The sequence below is a fragment of the Bombina bombina genome, chromosome 1 (assembly GCF_027579735.1).
Source record: "Bombina bombina isolate aBomBom1 chromosome 1, aBomBom1.pri, whole genome shotgun sequence".
Classification (NCBI taxonomy): Eukaryota; Metazoa; Chordata; class Amphibia; order Anura; family Bombinatoridae; genus Bombina; species Bombina bombina.
In genome coordinates this window covers 684,075,183-684,100,504 of record NC_069499.1, presented here as the reverse complement: position 1 = coordinate 684,100,504, position 25,322 = coordinate 684,075,183, and the positions used below count along the sequence as shown (strand labels likewise).

General features: G+C 38.6%; 1 protein-coding gene across 1 annotated transcript in view; it reads left to right on the top strand.

The window, feature by feature from the left end:
• NRK (Nik related kinase) overlaps positions 1–25,322 on the top strand; it is a 575,538-nt gene that overhangs the window by 265,104 nt on the left and 285,112 nt on the right. Inside the window, exon 11 of the mRNA XM_053699167.1 lies at positions 2,732–2,804. Coding sequence (XP_053555142.1) covers positions 2,732–2,804 — 73 coding nt within the window. The remainder of the gene's footprint in view (positions 1–2,731; positions 2,805–25,322) is intronic.

Genomic DNA, 25,322 nt, shown 5'->3' with positions numbered 1-25,322 from the left:
CACTGCTCCCCCCTACATCTCAGAACTTGTCTCTAGATACTCTCCCTCCCGTCCCCTTCGATCAGCTCAGGATCTCCTCCTCTCCTCCTCTCTTGTTACTTCCTCACATTCACATTTACAGGACTTCTCCAGACTGGCCCCCATCTTGTGGAATTCCCTGCCTCGCTCCATAAGACTCTCCCCCAGTTTTAACAGCTTCAAGCACTCCCTAAAAACTTTACTATTCAGGGATGCATACAACCAACACTAACCTTTCCTAACGCCATTGCTTTCCCCTTGAACCCCTTAGATTGTAAGCCTATGGGACCAGCTGTTTACAGATCGCTTCATAAGAGCCGACTACAACAGTGAAACTCTCGGCAGGGCCCTCTACACACTTGACCCCTACAAAAGCTATCCTGTACACTGACTATGTTTACAGCGCTGCGGAATCTGTTGGCGCTCTACAAATACCTGATAATAATAATAATACAGTAGAATTGCATAATCAAGTGGATAATAAGAGGACAATGCAAAAGGATTAACTCCGACTTATAAATGAGGAATATATATATATATTTCTGTCAAATTTTAAAATTACCTTCCATTTGCCTATATCATGTGACAATTTTCAGCCAATCACAGACTCTTATACACTGTGGACTCTTGCACAAGCTCCGTAGGAGCTGGGTCCTCAGAAAGTGTGCATATAAAAAACTGTGTTCAATTTGTTAATTGAAAGCTTGATTTTTACGTTAGTCTCCCTTTAAATTCTATAGTCCATCCGAATCATGACATGTCGTTGGCCTCACGACAAGGGACGTGAGGTCGAGGATTAGAGAGCACCTAAATAATATAGAGAATGAGAAAGAGAGTTCAGCATTAGCCCTCCATTTCATAAAGGATCATAATGGAAATGTAGATTCCTTTAGATGGAAGACCATTGAGAGAGTACTAACCCCAAAGAGGGGAGGAGATAGGACAAAACTATTATACCGTAGAGAGGCATTCTGGATTTTTACATTGCAAACCAGAATCCCTAAATGATTCAATTCCATGTTTGATTTAATAAATCATTTGGAATAGCTAGATACTTTCGGTTCTTACATTTTGTACCATTCGTATCAATATATCGATTAACAGATGGCATTGTCACTAACATGTGTTGTTATCTTATCTATTATCTTTTATTTAATTTAGCCCAGTGAGGTTGCCAGAATCTGGTTTTATTGTTTTGGGTAACTGGAGGCTGGATTGACGTAAGGGTATTGAGGTATATTGGCATATTGATCTAATACTATACAGGAGTTTGGTTTTTATGGCAAGCTCAATTTAAAGCTATATACCCTATGGCTATATAATGTACTGATTAAATTTACATAACTTACCATCATAGGTCAGAGAATGTTGACATATTAATATTTTCCAAATTCTTTCATCAGTCCTGTGCGATTTCTTGTTTATCAAACATATTAGCAGCGAAATATAACTAATATATAGGAGGCAAAGAGAGCACTAGGGAATTTCAACAAATGTACTATTTATATATTCAGCTAGAGTATTATATTCATTCATAAATAATAGCGCTGTTTAGCAAAGAAATCTGGAAGCATTATATTCATTTATATTTTTTAGACTATGTACGTCCCGAATATGCTTATGTGTTGTTAATTATTACCCAGTGAGAGAGCTTGTTAGCTATACATATAAGAACATTTTCAATTTTGTTTAAACATATAAACTGGTTCGGTTGTATAGTTTTATTTTTGATGATAAATATACGCTGTTTCTATGTTCAATTCTTGTAATATAACTAAGTCCAGGTTGTATACATGTATATATTAATTAGGCATGCACCTGTATTTGTTTCTTTAAAAGTATCCTATTGGCCCAGTGATGTTAACTATGATTACAGGGTTTACCTGAAACGCGTCAGTGACGTCATTAGGGCCGAGGTCGTAGCCTTTGTTTTTAGTATGGCAGGTTCACTTGCTAGTGGTCTATTTGTTGTTTTAAATTTTTGGAAATAAAGATTACCCTTTTACACACTCACATTGGAGCCGGTCTGGGTAATTTTCGTTTATCTGACACATTAACCGGGCACACATTCGTCAAACTTTACATTCACTTTAAATACAGTAGAATTGCATAATCAAGTGGATACTAAGAAGACAATGCAAAAGGATTAACTCCGACTTATAAATGAGGAACATATATATATATATATTTTTTTTTTTCTGACAAATTTCAAAATTACCTTCCATTTGCCTGTATCATGTGACAACTTTCAGCCAATCACAGACTCATATACACTGTGGACTCTTGCACAAGCTCCGTAGGAGCTGGGTCCTCAGAAAGTGTGCATATAAAAAACTGTGTTCAATTTGTTAATGGAAGTACATTAAAAAGTTTTTTGAAAGAAATTGAGTGCTCTAACTATATCTTGAAAGCTTGATTTTTACATTAGTGTCCCTTTAAATTCTATAGTCCATCCGAATCATGACATTTTAATTTTTACTTTTTTGTCCCTTTAACTGCAGTTCAGTTTATTTATGAAGCTCTCATATGCAACACCAGCTCAAGCTGGGATAAGTAAACATTTAGCCTAACATGGGGCTAGAAACATAATGGTGATACATACATACCCAGAATAAGAAAAGGAAACAATGCAGATCAGTGTTAAGTGTTTTGTATCCTATGGCACATTTATATTAAGTTGCCACATTTTTGTTTTACTTTTCTTACTTTTCAGATGAATCTGGATATGAATATAGTGGAAGTGAGGAAGAAGAAGATGAAGTACACGAAGATGAAGGAGAACCAAGGTAATCATGCACACACGTCCTAATGTCACTGTCACCATTGTAAAACATTATCATTTATTAAAGGACAAAGTCACTTCACTGAGGAGCAACAGAAAAGATCATTTCAGGTAAATCACCCTAAGTTATCTTGCCTGCCAAGTATATCAACTTTGGCACAGGAGATAAATGACAGAGCTAATGTAAAAGCTGTGTATTGGCTGCCAAAGTCAAAGGAGATTAAAAACTTTTCATCAAAAGCTGGAGATATTGGCCCATATTCACTAAGTGGTTTGTTTTCTGCCACAAGAATAAAACCAACATGTAACTGAATGTCATGAACTGTTTGCAATAAGAACGTAATGTATATTTCAGTTTTCTAAAAATGAATGATTACTGTTCCAATCCATTAGAGTTTGCTGTGGAAAAAAGTATTAGAAATTACCTTGAGTGTTTCTGATATTCCAATCCATTGTACAAAATGTTGTTCTTTATAAATACAAACATGTTGTTGTTGACTAATTAAATATAAAATATCATTATTTTTTTTTAAATTGAATTTTTATTGAGGTTATAAAATATACAGATAGATGCAGGGTTACAATGCAAATGTAGACTAGAGTATAGTAGAGCATTCTTGCTTGACAATCAATAATCAATAAAGTCTTATATACAAGAGTTTCGGTATGTAGAGTAAATAATTAATGAAGAACAAGTTTAGAGTGAGTGCACCTGGTGAGTGTTAATATTGGGAAAATTGGTTTATATAACCACGCTCTGAACCCTACAAGTGTGACAGTCGTTCCTTCAAACAAATGATCAAACAACATATAAAAAATTGAGATCCAACCCTTTAAAAAAACAAACAAAAAAACTACAAGATCTTCTCACAAAAGCATTAAACTCAGGAGTACTTACAAAAAATGAATTTGATTTTTTAAACATTGTTAACCCTATTTCGCCTACTTTTTACATACTTCCCAAAAGCCATAAAAACTTAACTAAACCCCCTGGACGACCTATCATATCAGGCATAGGATCTCTCACATCAAATCTTTCGCAATATGTTGATTTCTTTTTCTTTTTACAGACATATGTTTCCCAGTTACCCTCCTATCTAAAAGACTCTACTCAATTACTCAACATCCTAAAAGATATATCCTGGGAAGAAAACTTCCTTCTAGTAACATGTGATGTAAATTCCCTATACACTAACATAGATCATCAAAAAGGGCTTAAAGCTATAAAATTCTTTTTAGACAAGGATCCAAATTTAAATAAAGAACAAAATAAATTCCTAATTGATTGTATCCATTTTATATTATATAACAACTCTTTTTTATTTAATGAAGAGATCTTTCTACAACACAAGGGGACTGCTATGGGCACAAGGTTCGCCCCCAGTTATGCTAACCTATTCATGGGTTATTTTGAACATAATTACATCAATTCTAGCCCATGGGGGGCGAACCTTGTGCTATATTACCGCTATATAGATGACCTATTTATAGTTTGGAGAGGCGAACCTGAACTTCTAGAACTATTTCTAGAAGACTTAAATAACAACATACTAGGCCTTAATTTCACTCATGAATTCAGTACAAACTCAATTCACTATTTGGACTTAGAAATAGAAATTAAAAATATGATGATCACAACCAAAACCTTTTTTAAAAAAACAGATGCCAACAACTACATACATAATAAAAGCTGCCACCTAAATAAATGGAAAACAAACATCCCCAAAAATCAATTTACCAGAATCAGGAAAAATTGTTCAGACATTAACCAATACTCAACCCAATCAGAAACCTTAAAACAAAGATTCATTGAAAAAAGATTAAGGGGGTAGTTATCAAGCCGTCTACTTTTCTGGCTTCGCCGGCCCAATACGCCCGCCTAAGCTCGCCTACCTTCGCCGCCGCGGACCTGAAAAAATACGCCTAAGTTATCAAATAAAGCTGTCAAAAAGCCGCGGGGCGATGAGCAGCGGACTGTGACAGTTATCACTCATCCGATCTCGCTGCTCTTCGGCTTTTTCCCAGCTTTATTGCTAGCCTGTCACTAAGCACTCACACTAAACTGCACTGTTCTACCCCCTATACCGGCGCCCCCGGAGCCTCCCGCAACTCAATAAAGTTACTAACCCCTAAACCGCCGCTACTAGACCCTGCCGCAACTCTGATAAATGTATTAACCCCTAAACCGCTGCTCCTAGACCCTGCCGCAACTCTTATAAATGTATTAACCCCTAAACCACCGCTCCCGGAGCCCACCGCCACCTACATTATACCTAGTAACCCCTATCCTGCCCCCCCATACCGTCGCCCTCTATAATAAAATTATTAACCCATATCCTGCTGATCCCGCACCTCGCCGCAACTAAATAAATAGTTTAACCCCTAAACCGCCGCTCCCTGAACCCGCCGCAACCTATAATAAATTTATTAACCCCTATCCTGCCCCCCCTTCACCGTCGCCACCTATAATAAATTTATTAACCCCTATCCTGCCCCCCACTACGACGCCCCCACTGTAATAAATTTATTAACCCCTAAACCTAAGTCTAACACTAACCCTAACGCCCCCCTAACTTAAATATTAATTAAATAAATCTAAATAATATTTATATTATGAACTAAATTAATCCTATTTAAAACTAAATACTTACCTTTAAAATAAACCCTAATATAGCTACAATATAAATAATAATTATATTGTAGCTATCTTAGGATTTATTTTTATTTTACAGGCATCTTTCAATTTATTTTAACTAGGTACAATAGCTATTAAATAGTTATTAACTATTTAATAGCTTACCTAGCTAAAATAAAGAGAAATTTACCTGTAAAATAAATCCCAACCTAAGTTACAATTACACCTAACACTACACTATACTTTAATAAATTAATCCTATTTAAAACTAAATACTTACCTGTAAAATAAACCCTAAGATAGCTACAATATATCTAATAGTTACATTGTAGCTATCTTAGGATTTATATTTATTTTACAGTTAACTTTGTATTTATTTTAGCTAGTTAGAATAGTTATTAAATAGTTATTAACTATTTAATAACTACCTAGCTAAAAGAAATACAAAATTACCTGTAAAATAAATGCTAACCTAAGTTACAATTAAACCTAATACTACACTATCATTAAATTAATTAAATAAACTACCTACAAATAACTACAATTAAATACAATTACATAAACTAACTAAAGTACAAAAAATAAAAAAAGCTAAGTTACAGAAAATAAAAATATAAGTTACAAACATTTTACAAATATTACAACAATTTTAAGCTACTTACACCTAATCTAAGCCCCCTAATAAAATAACAAACCCCCCCCAAATAAAAAAATGCCCTACCCTATTCTAAATTAAATAAAGTTCAACGCTCTTTTACCTTACCAGCCCTTAAAAGGGCCATTTGTGGGGGCATGCCCCCAAAAGTTCAGCTCTTTTGCCTGTAAATGAAAAATACAAACCCCCCCCAACATTAAAACCCACCACCCACATACCCCTAATCTAACCCAAACCCCCCTTACAAAAACCTAACACTAATCCCCTGAAGATCATCCTACCTTGAGTCGTCTTCACTCAGCCGAGCAGCGATGGAACCCAAGTGGACATCCGGACCGGCAGAAGTGATCATCCAAGGGGCGCTGAAGAAATCTTCCATCCGATGAAGTCATCATCCAGGCGGCGCTGAAGAAGTCTTCGATCCGGGCGATGTCATCTTCCAAGCCGGGTCTTGAATCTTCCTTCCGCCGCCGCGGAACATCCTTCTTCAACGACGGACTACGACGAATGAAGGCTCCTTTAAGGGACGTCATCCAAGATGGCGTCCCCTCAATTCCGATTGGCTGATAGGATTCTATCAGCTAATCGGAATTAAGGTAGGAAAAATCTGATTGGCTGATGGAATCAGCCAATCAGATTCAAGTTCAATCCGATTGGCTGATCCAATCAGCCAATCAGATTGAGCTCGCATTCTATTGTCTGATCGGAACAGCCAATAGAGTGCGAGCTCAATCTGATTGGCTGATTCAATCAGCCAATCAGATTGAACTTGAATCTAATTGGCTGATTCCATCAGCCAATCAGATTTTTCCTACCTTAATTCCGATTGGCTGATAGAATCCTATCAGCCAATCGGAATTGAGGGGACGCCATCTTGGATGACGTCCCTTAAAGGAGCCTTCATTCGTCGTAGTCCGTCGGTGAAGAAGGATGTTCCGCGGCGGCGGGAGGAAGATTCAAGACCCGGCTTGGAAGATGACATCGCCCGGATCGAAGACTTCTTCAGCGCCGCCTGGATGATGACTTCATCGGATGGAAGATTTCTTCAGCGCCCCTTGGATGATCACTTCTGCCGGTCCGGATGTCCACTTGGGTTCCATCGCTGCTCGGCTGAGTGAAGACGACTCAAGGTAGGATGATCTTCAGGGGATTAGTGTTAGGTTTTTGTAAGGGGGGTTTGGGTTAGATTAGGGGTATGTGGGTGGTGGGTTTTAATGTTGGGGGGGTTTGTATTTTTCATTTACAGGCAAAAGAGCTGAACTTTTGGGGGCATGCCCCCACAAATGGCCCTTTTAAGGGCTGGTAAGGTAAAAGAGCGTTGAACTTTATTTAATTTAGAATAGGGTAGGGCATTTTTTTATTTTGGGGGGGTTTGTTATTTTATTAGGGGGCTTAGATTAGGTGTAAGTATCTTAAAATTGTTGTAATATTTGTAAAATGTTTGCAACTTATTTTTTTATTTTCTGTAACTTAGCTTTTTTTATTTTTTGTACTTTAGTTAGTTTATGTAATTGTATTTAATTGTAGTTATTTGTAGGTAGCTTATTTAATTAACTTAATGATAGTGTAGTATTAGGTTTAATTGTAACTTAGGTTAGCATTTATTTTACAGGTAATTTTGTATTTCTTTTAGCTAGGTAGTTATTAAATAGTTAATAACTATTTAATAACTATTCTAACTAGCTAAAATAAATACAAAGTTACCTGTAAAATAAATATAAATCCTAAGATAGCTACAATATAATTATTATTTATATTGTAGCTATCTTAGGGTTTATTTTACAGGTAAGTATTTAGTTTTAAATAGAAATAATTTATTAAAGTATAGTGTAGTGTTAGGTGTAATTGTAACTTAGGTTAGGATTTATTTTACAGGTAAATTTCTCTTTATTTTAGCTAGGTAAGCTATTAAATAGTTAATAACTATTTAATAGCTATTGTACCTAGTTAAAATAAATTGAAAGTTGCCTGTAAAATAAAAATAAATCCTAAGATAGCTACAATATAATTATTATTTATATTGTAGCTATATTAGGGTTTATTTTACAGTTAAGCATTTAGTTTTAAATAGGATTAATTTAGTTCATAATATAAATATTATTTAGATTTATTTAATTAATATTTAAGTTAGGGGGGCGTTAGGGTTAGTGTTAGACTTAGGTTTAGGGGTTAATAACGTTATTATAGAGGGCGGCGGTATAGGGGGGCAGGATAGGGGTTAATAGGTATAATGTAGGTGGCGGTGGGCTCCGGGAGCTGCGGTTTAGGGGTTAATACATTTATTATAGTTGCGGTGGGCTCCGGGAGGCGGCGGTTTAGGGGTTAAACTATTTATTTAGTTGTGGCGAGGTGTGGGATCTGCAGGATAGGGGTTAATACATTTATTATAGAGGGCGGCGGTATAGGGGGGGCAGGATAGGGGTTAATAGGTATAATGTAGTTGGCGGTGGGCTCCGGGAGCGGCGGTTTAGGGGTTAATATGTATAGAGTAGCTTGCGGTGGGCTCCGGGAGCGGCGGTTTAGGGGGTAATAACTTTATTTAGTTGCGGCAGTGTAGGGTGGACAGATTAGTGGTGTTTAGACTCGGGGTACATGTTAGGGTGTTAGGTGCAGACAGATCCCATAGGAATCAATGGGATGTCTGGCAGCAGCGAACTTGTACTTTCGCTATGGTCAGACTCCCATTGATTCCTATGGGATCCGCCGCCTCCAGGCTGGCGCTTTGAAAACCAGGTACGCTGGGCCGTAAAAGTGCCGAGCGTACCTGCTAGTTTTTTGATAACTAGCAAAAGTAGTCAGATTGTGCCGCACTTGTGTGCGGAACATCTGGAGTGACGTAAGAATCGATCTGTGTCGGACTGAGTCCGGCGGATCGAAGTTTACGTCACAAAATTCTACTTTTGCCGGTCTCGAGCCTTTGATAACTAAGGCGAATCAGCCTCGCCACAAATACGCTGCGGAATTCCAGCGTATTTGAGGTTGACGGCTTGATAACTAGGCCCCATAATATCCACTCTTTGGATAAAACACAATTAGAGGTAAAAGAAATGGATAGAAACTTGATACTCGCACCAAAACAAAAATCTGAACCTAACCAAAAAAGAAACGATCCCTTATTTATACCTTTCATAACGCAATACAACTCACAACATCATGAAATCAAAAAGATTTTAAACAAACACTGGCCCTATATAAAACATGACCAAATTTTGGGACATAGATTGAAAAATAATCCAGACATCATTTTTAAGAAAGCAAAAAATCTGAAAAACATACTATAACCAAGTGAATTTAAAAATAAGGAAATCCACAACCCCAATACATTCGATCTTAACAAAGAAAAAGTTGAAGGCTTTTTCCCTTGTATATCCTGTAAATCATGCAAACATAGTAGCAAGATCAAAACCCTGAAATCTAATAATAACAATCAATATATCAACATCAAAGAAATCATACGATGTTCAGATAAGAATGTCATTTATTGTTTACAATGTTTATGTGGTTACCAATACTTTGGCCAAACTAGCCGTATGCTCAGAGACCGCATAAGAGAACACCTTCACCATATCGAACATAAATCAACTAACACCAATCTATATAAACATTTTACTGAACATCATAATGGCAACATCCACCACCTAAAATTTTGGGGAGTCAAAAAAGTTTTCCTTAATCCCAGAGGGGGAAACCTAGAAAACCTCCTACTTAGAAAAGAAGCGGAGTATATTTACTCCTTTAAAACTTTATATCCACATGGATTAAATATGGAGTTTGATTTAAACTTTCTGATCTAATACTTTTAGATTTAAACATCCTAAAGTTACAAATAAATTATGATGAATTTTCATAACATATATTCCAAGTGGAATATATCATATAACAACATCGTTTTTAATATCCAAAATTGCTACAACCTTTAACAGCTTTTTTGCCACAAAACTGCAAAATAATTAAAGTATCATTTGCTAATTCAAAAATTCAAAGTTATCACATATGTCTTAACACCCCCCCCCCCCTTTTTTATCCTATTCACAAATATATATAGTTTATTTCCTATTAACAACTATATAATTTTTTTAGAGGGCGCACACACATACTAACACATAATCAGATCATTTTTAGATTTTAAATTTTAGATTTTCATGAGTAGCTATATATGATAAAATTATCGATCTAGTTGACGTTTTCATTTAACAAATCTGTACTATTGCTAAAAATGTAACTGAACACATTGCTCAAATGTCTGCACAGAGATTGGTTAACAAAGAACCTCTAATTAACCAATCAGGACCTACCTACCCCTTTTTAAATATGACCGCGAACACTCTCAGAGGCATCTTGATAAAGGCATCCGCCGAAATGCGTAGATCTGCCCACCTGAGTGTGCACCCTCTTTGACAGTATATGCCCACACTGTGGGATAAGAACTTTCTTCCCTTCAACGGATTCAACTTTACTTAGCGCTTGAAATAATAAGCGCAAAAGAAGCAATACATAACAGGAGACCTTAACGGACAAAGACTACTGTTCTCAGTCTTCAATAATCTACTTGTACTCCAGATTCATATACCGGACTACAGACAGAACTACCTTTAAACACTATCTTTAAACGCTCCAAGCCTCTTAGAGACTCCTGCAAACCCTGAACACCTACCAGCAAAATCAAATAGGGTAAACAGTCTCAGAGACCAACGGATATTCCTAATCGGACTCCTGCTAAAGATCGAGGAATTTTTAAACGCTCCAAGCCTCTTAGAGACTCCTGCAAACCCTGAGCACCATACCAGCAAAACAAATAGGGTATACAGTCTCAGAGACCAACGGATATTCCTAATTGAACTCCTGCTAAACATCGAGTAATTTTCAAGCATCACAACAACGAGGAAAACGGCTACAAATTTTTCTTAGCACATCCAAAGGAGGTATACATTGTATCACCCTCCTTAAAGACTTTGTAACTCCTAACAAAGGAAACAGAAACAAATCTACAACTGGTTCCTATTAGTCTTCAAAGCCTTATAAAGCAAGATTGTCAAAATAAAAGGCTGTATTCACTCCATACGTATATTGCCTCCTCAACGGGTTTTTCTTGACCCCATAAAGCTAAAAAGTCTTTTAACATTCAAGACAAAATCGTGAGTACTAGAATAACAATAACACAAAACTTTTTAAGCTCCAAAAGAGACTACTGAGACTACATAAGCAAGCAAAAAGAGTACAATATTAGAGCAACTGTTTTCAATCCTCCAGTATTGTTATTATAAATTATACATTGTATATTGTTTTAAATGCCTTAAAGTAATAGAGCTCTATACTTTTATTTTTCACATGTTTTAAAATGTTTTAAAGTGTTTTAAAATAAATATATTATTTCTTTAACAAAACGTATAAGCATAAATTCTTATTTAGGTTACACAGTAACATACAAACACCACAAATTATACCTTTAGCTCCCCTCACCTTGGTTATATCGGTATGTAGAGTAAAAAAATGTAAGCGTACATAATATAGAAACAACAAATGCAACAATATTATTTGTGTATACTATATCATAACAATAAGATATAATTCTCTAGTACATAAACACATCAATTGGTAAATATGTAACAAATATAATCAGTATTGAACCTCTTTTATATTGGAGTTTGTCTATTTCCCAGTATATTTAATGGCCAATCTTGGGCCATGGTCAATCAGGATATAAGTAGGTGGGAGTAGTAATATCAAATTTACAGGGATAAGTGATATATTTCTTTCTTAAGACACGGTCAGTCCACAGAATCATCAATTACTGTTAGGAATATCACTCCTGGCCAGCAGGAGGAGGCAAAGAGCACCACAGCAAAGCTGTTAAGTATCACTTCCCTTCCCACAATCCCCAGTCATTCTCTTTGCCTTAGATGCATGGAGGAGGTGAAGTTTTAGTGTCTGAAGACAATTGGTTTTGCTCGTCTGAGGTTCTTTTGGGAGAAAAGTTCTTCAAGCAGTGGTGCCTTCTGTTTAGGTTACCTGTCTTGTCCTTCCCTAATCATCTGTGTCCTCTAGCTTGGGTATTGATTCCCAACACTAATTGATGATTCCGTGGACTCACCGTATCTTAAGAAAGAAAACAAAATTTATGCTTACCTGATAATTTATTTTATTTCTAGACACGGTGAGTCCACGGCCCACCCCTTTTTCAGACAGTTTTTTTGTCTAAACCTCAGGCACCTTTACACCTTGTGTTATTTCCTTTCTCTCCCTTTTCTTCGTTTGAATGACTGGGGATTATGGGAAGGGAAGTGATACTTAACAGCTTTGCTGTGGTGCTCTTTGCCTCCTCCTGCTGGCCAGTAGTGATATTCCCCACTGTAATTGATGATTCCGTGGACTCACCGTGTCTATAAATAAATATATTTATCAGGTAAGCATAAATTTAGTTTTTTGGACCAACAACGGCAAACTATAGTGTACCAGAACTGTTTAAAGGTGATATGTAGGTTAGATAGAGACCATTTTTAGATTAGAATAGTATATACATATTTATAAAGTTATCAACTCTCCTGGGAGACAGTTTATAGTCATTGCCTCTGTGGTAAAGTATTTGTGTCTAATAATTGTTGGGAAAAACAGGTTGTAGAATGCATTTTCCTATGTTTATGTAGTAAACCGTGGCGGGGCGGAGCTAATAGTTAGGAATTAGGGATCGTATTTAAATATGAGTAAGTACAAGGAGAAAAAAAATCAGCATCTGAAAACACTTATACAAGACAAGTGAAAAATAAGGTCACTCATGAACCTGTTATAAGTAGTATAAGGCACACTGTGCCACTTATAGAAGACAGCAAATTGACAAGGTGCATGTCAGCCAAAGCCGATATTAGATTAATGTAGAGACTTCATTATACAAGAAAAAGAGTTACCTTAACTCTGGATAGTCTTTGTACACACCTTTTAGTCATGAAGTATGTGTTAGGATTGGTAAATATGTGAGGTTAGACCTGTGTAATCTAGTGGGAAACTGTCAGGGGTGTTGTAAACCATAACCTTTCACCAATCTTGAACCTTGCTCTTGGGGTTTACTTAACATTAGCAGTCTATATTATAAGGGGAGGGAAGTATTAGTCTTCTTGCTTCACTTCGCTAGAAAGAAGTACTAGTTACTAGAAAAGTATAGTATCCTTCCATAAAATAACAAGGCTCAGCTTTAAAGTAGATGTACCTTCTATATATTATTCATGGTCTTAGATATAGGCAGGATCAGGGAAAGTATGTTTACCTATCTAGATTGTAGCTTAAAAAGTAGTAGGCATATAGAAGGTATGAGATGTTTGTCTTAATATCTCGGCCGCAGACAGTAAGACCGGGAACAGAGTATCCAAGTTGCTTAGGATCTCCAAAGATAGATCTCTTATATCTCTCGTATATGTAAAGCATCCTATATAGAGCTGCTAGGCTAACTCTCCTGGCAAGAATATAAAAATATATGGACAATATGGCCAAAAGGGTGAGCACACCAGACCATGTTCTAATAATTCTGCTTGTATGCTTATGGTTTTTGGAATGATTGGGATAGCAATAAGTACGGAAGGGTATAGGTGAATAGTGAACATTTACTTAATGTGTTATTTATTTAACTTGGGAGGATATAAACTAACTACTAAGTCAGAATCTCACTCTATAAAACACCAATTTACAGTACAATCCTATTAGGTAGTAAATACAATCTTGTGGCCAAACAACTTAACTGAAGTGACAAATGATTACAATAACAATAAAAACCCTTAAACTGAACACTTGTCTTGTAGAACTATGTAGCCCAATGCTAGTATATGCTACTGGGATTCAGCCTATCCCCGATCATCTCTGAGCTCGCAATGGTTCTGTTAAGGGCAATCTTCGTTGTGAGCCATGTAAAGAAATATAGTTCATCAGAAACACAATTCTGAGAACCCTTCCCTTGGGTCTCACGTACCTGTGGCTGTCGCTGTTATATCTCTGTAGCCCAGTAATGGATTGCCAGTCTTTTATATCATCTTTCCTGTGAAGCCCAAAGTTTCTCACAGTGCTGCATTAAATCTGCGTCCGAGATATTGTGGACATTTTTGAGTTGTAGTTGTTCCCAAACACTGAATCGTGCTCTTCCTTCTAGATGCAAGGCTTTCAAAACGTGGTAGGATTGTAAGTTGGGGGCTAGTGACTTTTAAGTGCTCAGTATCAGTGACGCTCATGGTGGTCTCCTGCAATGAATCACCACTCCAGGATGGCTGCTGCACTTTCAGAAAATCTGAGCATATCGTGCCTGTCTGTGTAGGTAATAACGGATTGCTCAATGTACACACAGCACAAGAGGCTGGATCCTTCTTCACTGTTGGTTTTTGGCTAATATCCGCTAGCTGCTTGAAGTTGGAATGTAGTAGAGCCCTTATCTTTCTGAGTTCATTCATGAGATTTTGAAAGTAGTGAGTAATGAGCCCCTGTACTTTCTGCTCCCAAACACCTGTAGCTGCTGTTATGTCAGGCTTATTTTCTCTCGCTATCTGGGGGTGCATTTTACCTCAATGTGACTTGCTGGTCCTGTTTTCAGTCTTATAATGTTGCCGTATGGATTTGCATGTGTCTCCAGATGTATTTGTGGTCTGGAAAATAAGGTGCCGTTGTTGTAGTGCCTCCGATGCGCACACTTGTGTCAAAAGATGGCCGCCACTGTATCTTCCCTGCCGAGTGCAGCACAGAGATATTAGGGCTCTCGTTCCCTCCTGGAGCTCTGCTAAAGTACAGATTTGTTGGCAGGACTCCTTGGTCGTTCTAATATATCAGGTGTTGGTGGTAATCGTGCCTGGCGGTAGTATAGAGAAGATTAGATGTAGATTATTATCATTATTAATGTAAATGATGAAAAAAGATTAAGGACTAGATTACAAGTGGAGCTCTAAATATTGCTTTGAGTACTGAGTAATACCAGCACAAACAATACACTGGTATTACAAGTTGACAGCATAAGAGCGTGCTTTCGTAGGGTTCTATGGGAGCCTAGATCTCATGCCATGCCCATTTGCGGGCACTAGATAAATTAGGGCTCACTGGTAATCTAGCCCTAAATTGTTAAATTGTTATTTAATTAAAAAATATTCTGAACAGTAACAAATAAATGAAAACAAAACACTTGGGGCCAAATTACAATTGGAACACAACCAATAGAGCAGGGTGCATTACCTTTTATGCAACACTGCAGAAAGAATAACACACAATCTAGTGTTATAAGTGGATGTTTAAGTGCTAAATATCGCTTTCATGAAAGCTATATTTGTGCTCCATTGTATAATACCAGCGCATGCTAATGTGCGCTGGTATTACAAGTTGACAGCAATGCGAATGTCAGCTCACGTTCGCATTGCTGGGAAGCATTGTGATCACAAGAGCGTGCTTCCATAGGCTCCAATATGAGGCTTGTTCTAAATATATATGTATATAAGCATATACATATATATTTACTGGGAACACACCGTTCCCATAGCCTGCAATGTAAAGGCACTTTTCAGTGCTGTTTTTTTTCTAACACTCCACTCCCATCAACTTTACCCCCAATGTACTGCCTAGTGCAGTTATTTTATTAAAAAAGATGCTAGAATTTTTATTTTTAAAAAAATCTACACTACACTGTAATTTGGTGGCATTTGGGGAACATTTATAAAAAAATAAAACCCGAAATCTGATCTCTGATAGCTTGCGTGCAATAAATTAGCACTCCACTTGTAATTTAGCCATAAATATTTTAACCACGGCACGGCATTTTAATGAATCTGAAATTTTTTTGTGTGCACCCTATGCTTTTAATTGATAAACAGGGAGTGTTATTTGTGCTCTCATTGCACTGATATAACAAGTGGTAAATTAAGCACAATCCAAAATACTACTGAAGTTAGAAGACCTAAAGTTAGCCATTATAACACAGAACTATATGAAAAACTCCACCATTGGTTTAGCTCTCAGGCAATACTGCACACCCCCCTGGAAGTCTATTTTTTGTGGGATTGAGTGCACCCACACTATCCTACACAGGGCCGCCATCAGGGGGTGACAGGGGTGACTCCTGTCAGGGGCCCAATGAGCCAGGGGGGCCCCATGAGGCAAGAACTAAAAAAAAAAAATTTTTTTTTTTTTAAATTTTGCCAGCCACCAGTGAGTGCTACAGCAGAGTGCTAATTGAGCATGGGAAATGTTATTACAAGGAGTAAAGTATTAGCATTTGAGAGGATTTCTTAGTGTGCACTAAACCACTATGCTCAGTGTGAGACAGACTTGGCACTTTGTACAGTGTGTGCCTGAGTCAGACGGCAGATCACTTTCATTTGAAGAGGAGGAAGGACTTACTTAGCAAATGTTTTTTATTTCTTTGTGCAATTTTGGATTGTAACTTCAGTGTGGTAGTAGTTGTATGGTGGGGCTAGGGGTCCATAAAAACACATTTTTTTTAGCAGCAGTGTATTTATGATTATTTGACAATGCTGTAGAAATTCTATATTTAAAACCATGCAGAAATGTTTCCTCCTCAATACACAAATGGTAGATGCCCTTTTGGCAGATATGCATTTTATATATATATTACATTCCAGTTTACTGCCCCTTTATGCAAGGACTTTCCAGATGCAAGGAGGCATTTTATCTAAGATTTTTATATCTGCATAACATTTTATACTCTCAGACTAAGATTGCTCAGTGTTTGAAATGAGACAGGTTAACTTAAAACTGTTCAGTTTACACTACAGCTGACTTAGTTTTGAAATACATACCAACAAGCCTACATCCTGCATTTAACCAGATCTAATGGTATGAGTACCACAGCTTATGGTCCCACCAAGACCATATAGAGTACAGCATTTTCAAAATCCATAAGTACAGCTGACAGATGGGAACATTTTTACACTATATTTGAAGTGGTGCTCTTGGTTGGGGAAAATGGGGAAAAAACAAACATATGTCAACCTTTTAAAGGTACTTTTCTTCATCTAGCCATCTACCCAGCTCATTAATGTACAATTTTGAATTCACAGAATTATTTTTGTTTGCACATTTACAAATATGATTCTATAAAAAGTGATCTCTTAATTTCTGCAATTTTTTTTATCATGCATATCACACACTGTTGATTTAGGGGATGCAAGGTGCATAAATGTTTCCTCCTGTGAGTGTTTCTGTGGGTGTATGTGTTTATGTCTTTGTGCTTTGGTTTGTGTCTCTATGTGTATGTATTTTTTATCTGTGGGTCTCTCTGTGAGGGTGGGTGTGTATGTCTTTGAGCTTTTTCTATGGGTGTCTCTGTGAGGGTGTGTGTGTGTATGTATATATGTATGTATGTCTGTGTTTTCTGTGGGTGTCTCTGTGAGGGTGTGTGTATGTCTTTGTGTGTTTTCTGTGGATGTCTCAGTGAGGGTGTGTGTATGTATGTCTTTCTGTGTTTTTCATGTGGTTGTCTCTGTGTGTGTGTGTGTATGTCTTTGTGTGTTTTCTGTGGGTGTCTCTGTGTGTGTGTGTATGTCTTTGTGTGTTTTCTGAGGCTGTCTCTGTCTGTGTTTCCTTGGGTGTATGTGCAAGTTTGAGTTTGTGTGTGTGTGTGTCCATTGTCTGTTCCATTTTAGGACATTTTGACCTTACTACTAATTATTCACATTTTTCTACAGACTTTGAGACTAACAAGACCTTTCCGGAAGTAACCAATCCACCATTTAACCTTTAAATTATTGTTTAGGCAGTTCAGGGCCCTTCCTTTCAGCCACTGTATGCTGTTTAGTTGTCATCTTCTTTTACAAAAAGATAATCAGAACTCCATATTTTGTTTCCTAAATCTCCTTGTTTTACAAAACTGTAGTTTAACTCAATACTTGTCAGGTCAATGTAAACAAGTGCTAAGTGTCTGTTTGGGTTTCTGTGTCTGAGTGTGTTTCTTTGCGTTTCTGCTAGAGTGTCTATATGTGAATCCTTATGTGTGAGTGTGTTTGTGTATGAGTGTGTCTGTGTGTTTGTATGTTACTACCTTTTCAACATTTCCAAGTTTAAATAGACAATTAAGAATAAAGTGCATATACGTTTTAGTCACTTGGTCAAAAATTGCACATGTCTAAGGAGGGGGGGGGGGGCCTGATAAATGGTTGAGTCAGGGGCCCCAAAATTTCTAGTGCGACCCTGATCCTACATACAGATATTAGTGAGCTCTAGACTATAGCTCAAGCAATAAAAAATAACTTCAGACTTAACATTTTTGTACTCAACTTGTAATCTAGGCCTTGATATGCACATGTGTTAAAAATTTATAGATTAAAACATAACAAAACAAAATGTACAATGAAATAAAGAATAAATTAAAAGTCAATATGCCAAATACGTAAAATGACCACTTTATGATCATCATAGAGAATGTGATCAAATCTCCATCTGAGCCTCTATCTAACAGTCAATCCTTTATTATGTTCAGCGCGTAATATTGATATAGGGCTATTTCTATGTGTATATATGTATTTACAGACATACAGTATGTACACATTTAAACACATATATACATTTGTAAATACATATATATATATATATATATATATATATATATATATATATATGTAAGTGCATTGGAACCCTTTGCAGTGAAGTAGATGAAAACATGAAAATTCATATTTATGCAATATTCATCCTATATAATAAAAGGCCAGGTATGTTTATCAGATGCAGTCATCCACAGTAGAGACTGCGCGAGGACAAACATACCTGGCCGTTTGTATCCTGACAACAGAGAGGGAGGCGAAAGCGGCATGTCAGGGGGCATGGCTGGGCATGATGAGGGGTGCTAGTTGGGCGTGGTGAATGGCATGGCCAGATGTGTGCCGTGATGGGGCGTGGCCGGATGGGGTGTTGCGATGGGCGTGGTCAGGTGGTGTGCCACGATGGGGCGGGGCTGGGCGGGGCCGTGAGATAGAGTGCTAAAGGGTTTGAGAGAGAGAGAGCCAGAGAGGGGAAGAGAAAGAGCCAAAGAGGGGGAGAAAGCCAAAGAGGGGGGAGAGAGAACAAAAGAGAGGGGGGAGCGAGCCAAAGAGGGGGGAGAGAGAACAAAACAGAGGGGGGAGAAAGCCAAAGAGGGGAGAGAGCCAAAGAGGGGGGAGAGAGAACAAAAGAGAGGGGGGGAGAGAGCCAAAGAGGTGGGGAGAGAGAGCAAAAGAGGGCAAGAGAGAGCAAAAGAGAGTGGGGAGAGAGAGCAAAAGAGAGGGGGGAGAGACCCAAAGAGGGGGGAGAGAGAGCAAAAAAAAGGGGGGAGAGAGTCAAAGAGGGGGAGAGAGAGCAAAAAAAGGGGGGAGAGAGTCAAAGAGGGGGAGAGAGAACAAAAGAGAGGGGGGGAGCGCAAAAGAAAGGGGGAGAGAGAACAAAAGAGAGGGGGGAGAGAGCGCAAAAGAGAGGGGAGATAGAGCCAAAGAGGTGGGAGAGAGAGCAAAAGAGAAGGGAGATAGAGCCAAAGAGGGGGGAGAGAGAGCAAAAGAGAGGGGGAAGAGAGAGCAAAAGAGAGGGGGGAAGAGAGCCAAAGAGGGGAGAGAGAGAGCAAAAGAAAGTGGGGAGAGAGCCAAAGAGGGAGGGGAGAGAGCAAAAGAGAGGGGGGAGAGAGAATAAAAGAAAGGGGGTAGAGAGCCAAAGATGGGGGAGAGAGTGCAAAAGAAATGGGGGAGAGAGCCAAAGAGGGGGGAGAGATCGCAAAAGAAAGGGGAGAGAGAGCCAAAGTGAGGGGAGAGAGAGCAAAAGAGAGGGGGGAGAGAGAGTAAAAGAGAAGGGAGAGAGAGCAAAAGAGAGGGGGAGAGAGAGCAAAAGAGAGGGGGAGAGAGCTAAAGAGAGTGGAGAGAGAGAGAGAGCAAAAAAGAGAGGGGGAGAGAGAGCAAAAAAGAGGGGTGAGAGAGAGATAGCAAAAGCGAAGGGGGAGAGAGAGAGCAAAAAAGAGGGGGGAGAGGGAGATAGCAAAAGAGAGGGGGAGAGAGAGCACAAAAGAGAGGGGGGGAGAGAGAAAAATAAAGGGGAGAGAGAGCAAAAGAAAGGGGGGAGAGAGCTAAAGAGGGGGGAGACAGAGCAAAAGAAAGGGGGAGAGAGCCAAATAGGGGGGAGAGAGAACAAAGGGGAGAGAGAGAGCAAAAAAGAGGGGGGAGAGAGAGATAGCAAAAGAGAGGGGGAGAGAGAGCACAAAAGAGAGGGGGGAGAGAGAAAAATAAAGGGGAGAGAGAGCAAAAGTAAGGGGGGGAGAGAGCCAAAGAGGGGGGAGACAGAGCAAAAGAAAGGGGGAGAGAGCCTAATAGGGGGGAGAGAGAACAAAAGAGAGGGGGGAGAGAGAACAAAAGAGAGGGGGGAGAGAGAGCAAAAGAGAGGGGCAGAGAGAGCAAAAGAGGGGGGAGAGAGAGCAAAAGAGAGGGGAGAGAGAGCAAAAAAGAGGGGGGAGAGAGAGATAGCAAAAGAGAGGGGGGAGAGAGAGCAACAGAGAGGGCAAAGAGAAAGCAAAAGAGAGGGGGAGAGAGAAAAATAGAGGGGGGAATAGAGAGAGCAAAAGAGAGGGGGAGAGAGCGCAAAAGAGAGGGGTAGAGATAGATAAAGAGAGGGGAGTGAGAGCAAAAGAGAGGGGAAGAGAGAGAGCAAGGGGTGGGATTGCTGTACTTCAAAAAAATGGCCTGCGTACACAGGCTTTAGAACTAGTATTTAATAAAGTGTTATACTGTGTATGTACTGTGTATTTACTGTAAATATTTCACATTCCAATGTTCTGCCAATAGCAGAATATGTATCTAATTAAAATAGTTTGTCATAATCTATTTCTTATAAAACCATGTCGATTTGAACTCATAATCATGTTTTCAAGAATATACTCTTGGTTATAATCCTTTACATTCCCTTCCAGCGTATTTCCCCCTACAGATGTTAGGCTTACTGGTCTATAGCTTCCTGGATCAGCCCTACTTTCCTTTTAAAAGTTGTACCAAAACAGCTTTAAGCCAGTCCTTGGGTACTATACCTAAGGATAATTAGTCTTGAACTATAAAGAGTAGAGATTTGGCTATGACAGTGCTACGTTCCCTCAAAACCCTTGGGTGTGTTCCATCTGGACCTAGAGTTTTATTTTCCATAGTATTATCCATATCAATTTTCCTGATGTCTTTAGAGATAGCCCAGTTATTGGTATGGGCGTATATGTTGTGGTTTGTTTTAATGTATCTCCCCATTGGTTTAGTACTCACGATTCACTCTGACACTTTTAACCATGCTTCATTTCTTACACATTAATGTACTTGTATTTACCTTCTTAGAATTTGTTTGCTATATATATATATATATATATATATATATATATATATATACTTAAAAAAAATTGGGTGGTTTGTCTTAAAATCCTTTGCAATTAATCTTTTATTTTCAGTTTTTGCATTATTTGTTATATTCCAGACCTTATATATTCGGAATGATATATCAGTACTATTGTCTTTGAACAATTTAAATGTCCTATGTTGTTTCCTATTTTCTCTTAACACATTTGTAATTAGCCACACTCGCTTGTATTTATTTTACTTCTATAACTATGTGGTATGTGATGATATGAATATTTATTTAACAAAGTTTAAAATGTTTGTTTATCTTTTTTATGTAAGAATACATTGTCCCAATGCATGCAATTTAACAATTTCCTTAATCATTGAAGTTTGTTTTTTAAATTAAAAGTCTTTATTATACTCTTGTAATAAAGGGTTATTGAAAATGATTTCAAATTTGATTATGTTTTGATCACTGTTACCTGAATGTTATTTGATTTCTTGGTTTGATGTTGTTTTTTTTGATAGTACTTAATCCAGTATGCCTTTATTTTCAGTTAGCTTTGAGTGGATTTAAAAATCTCCCTTAGCTGTATAGCAAATTTTATTGTCCAAATCTATTTTGATGTAGTTAAAGTTGTTACTTTCTTATCAGCCTTTTCTATTTGTATTAGCTATTGTGTCTGCTCTATGTCACTAATGTTGTGGGCTTGTACTGTGTACCTAATAATATTTTGCTGTTTATTTCAACCACTGTGGGCCAGATTATGAGTGGTGCGTTAACAGTTTTGCGCATGCAATAAGAGGTTTATCACAGCAGTTTGCACACGTCGGATTTTCTGCTCATATTACAAGTTAAAAGTAAACATGAACGCTTGAGCGCAAATGAAGTTAAAGCTCGTCAGGTTAGCGTGACCTAAGAGCTCTGGTTAACTGTTTCGTTAAAAACAAAAAATTCTCACAAAACACATCAAAAATACACTGCAAAGTACTCTTACACTCATAATAACACCATCTAATAAAAATTATTCAAAAAGATATGAGGTCTCAGGTGTTAAAAAAAAAGCAGGCAAAGGGCTTTAACATTGAGATACATACACGTCTAAATAAATATGTGTATATATAAATATATGCATATATGTGTGTGTGTGTGTATATATATATATATATATATATATATAGGTATATTTGTGTGTACATATGCATTTATATGTGTATATATGTATTTACAGACATATATACACATATAAACACATACATACATATGTATATATATATATATATATATATATATATATACACACACACATTGGAGCCCTTTGCAGTCAAGTAGATGAAAACATGAAGAAAACATATCTATGCTGTTTATTTACTGTAAATATTTCACATGTCAATGTTTCTGAACAAAGCAGAATATGTTCTATGTATTTATAAATAGATATTCCTATATATACTGTAACTGTATAAACCTATATATAATATAGGTTTATATATGTATAGGTATTAATATATATTTTACAAATTTACATTTATGAATAAATAGAGCATATTGTGCTATGTGCAGAACATTAGAATGTGACATATTCATAATTTCATGTCATATCATATTTTCTTGTCAGCTCAGCGCACTTGAGAATATGTGATTGGGTTTGCGCATGTGTAGGTTATTGGGGTTTACTCAACTTTTTTTGCGTCATTGACTTTAATGGATGAATAGGTGATCACGCACCCAATATTCTAAGTTTGAAAGCGGCGTGTCAGGGGGCATGGCTGGGCATGATGAGGGGTGCTAGTTGGGCGTGGTGAATGGCATGGCCAGATGTGTGCCGTGATGGGGCGTGGCTGGATGGGGTGTTGCGATGGGCGTGGTCAGGTGGTGTGCCACGATGGGGCGGGGCTGGGCGGGGCCGTGAGATAGAGTGCTAAAGGGTTTGAGAGAGAGAGAGCCAGAGAGGGGAAGAGAAAGAGCCAAAGAGGGGGAGAAAGCCAAAGAGGGGGGAGAGAGAACAAAAGAGAGGGGGGAGCGAGCCAAAGAGGGGGGAGAGAGAGCAAAACAGAGGGGGGAGAAAGCCAAAGAGGGGAGAAAGCCAAAGAGGGGGGAGAGAGAACAAAAGAGAGGGGGGGAGAGAGCCAAAGAGGTGGGAGAGAGAGCAAAAGAGGGCAAGAGAGAGCAAAAGAGAGTGGGGAGAGAGAGCAAAAAAGAGGGGGGAGAGACCCAAAGAGGGGGGAGAGAGAGCAAAAAAAGGGGGGAGAGAGTCAAAGAGGGGGAGAGAGAGCAAAAAAAGGGGGGAGAGAGTCAAAGAGGGGGAGAGAGAACAAAAGAGAGGGGGGGAGCGCAAAAGAAAGGGGGAGAGAGAACAAAAGAGAGGGGGGAGAGAGCGCAAAAGAGAGGGGAGATAGAGCCAAAGAGGTGGGAGAGAGAGGAAAAGAGAAGGGAGATAGAGCCAAAGAGGGGGGAGAGAGAGCAAAAGAGAGGGGGAAGAGAGAGCAAAAGAGAGGGGGGAAGAGAGCCAAAGAGGGGAGAGAGAGAGCAAAAGAAAGTGGGGAGAGAGCCAAAGAGGGAGGGGAGAGAACAAAAGAGAGGGGGGAGAGAGAATAAAAGAAAGGGGGTAGAGAGCCAAAGATGGGGGAGAGAGTGCAAAAGAAATGGGGGAGAGAGCCAAAGAGGGGGGAGAGATCGCAAAAGAAAGGGGAGAGAGAGCCAAAGTGAGGGGAGAGAGAGCAAAAGAGAGGGGGAGAGAGAGTAAAAGAGAAGGGAGAGAGAGCAAAAGAGAGGGGGAGAGAGAGCAAAAGAGAGGGGGAGAGAGCTAAAGAGAGTGGAGAGAGAGAGAGAGCAAAAAAGAGAGGGGGAGAGAGAGCAAAAAAGAGGGGTGAGAGAGAGATAGCAAAAGGGAAGGGGGAGAGAGAGAGCAAAAAAGAGGGGGGAGAGGGAGATAGCAAAAGAGAGGGGGAGAGAGAGCACAAAAGAGAGGGGGGAGAGAGAAAAATAAAGGGGAGAGAGAGCAAAAGAAAGGGGGGAGAGAGCTAAAGAGGGGGGAGACAGAGCAAAAGAAAGGGGGAGAGAGCCAAATAGGGGGGAGAGAGAACAAAGGGGAGAGAGAGAGCAAAAAAGAGGGGGGAGAGAGAGATAACAAAAGAGAGGGGGAGAGAGAGCACAAAAGAGAGGGGGGAGAGAGAAAAATAAAGGGGAGAGAGAGCAAAAGAAAGGGGGGAGAGAGCCAAAGAGGGGGGAGACAGAGCAAAAGAAAGGGGGAGAGAGCCTAATAGGGGGGAGAGAGAACAAAAGAGAGGGGGGAGAGAGAACAAAAGAGAGGGGGGAGAGAGAGCAAAAGAGAGGGGCAGAGAGAGCAAAAGAGGGGGGAGAGAGAGCAAAAGAGAGGGGAGAGAGAGCAAAAAAGAGGGGGGAGAGAGAGATAGCAAAAGAGAGGGGGGAGAGAGAGCAACAGAGAGGGCAAAGAGAAAGCAAAAGAGAGGGGGAGAGAGAAAAATAGAGGGGGGAATAGAGAGAGCAAAAGAGAGGGGGGAGAGAGCGCAAAAGAGAGGGGTAGAGATAGATAAAGAGAGGGGAGTGAGAGCAAAAGAGAGGGGAAGAGAGAGAGCAAGGGGTGGGATTGCTGTACTTCAAAAAAATGGCCTGCGTACACAGGCTTTAGAACTAGTATTTAATAAAGTGTTATACTGTGTATGTACTGTGTATTTACTGTAAATATTTCACATTCCAATGTTCTGCCAATAGCAGAATATGTATCTAATTAAAATAGTTTGTCATAATCTATTTCTTATAAAACCATGTCGATTTGAACTCATAATCATGTTTTCAAGAATATACTCTTGGTTATAATCCTTTACATTCCCTTCCAGCGTATTTCCCCCTACAGATGTTAGGCTTACTGGTCTATAGCTTCCTGGATCAGCCCTACTTTCCTTTTAAAAGTT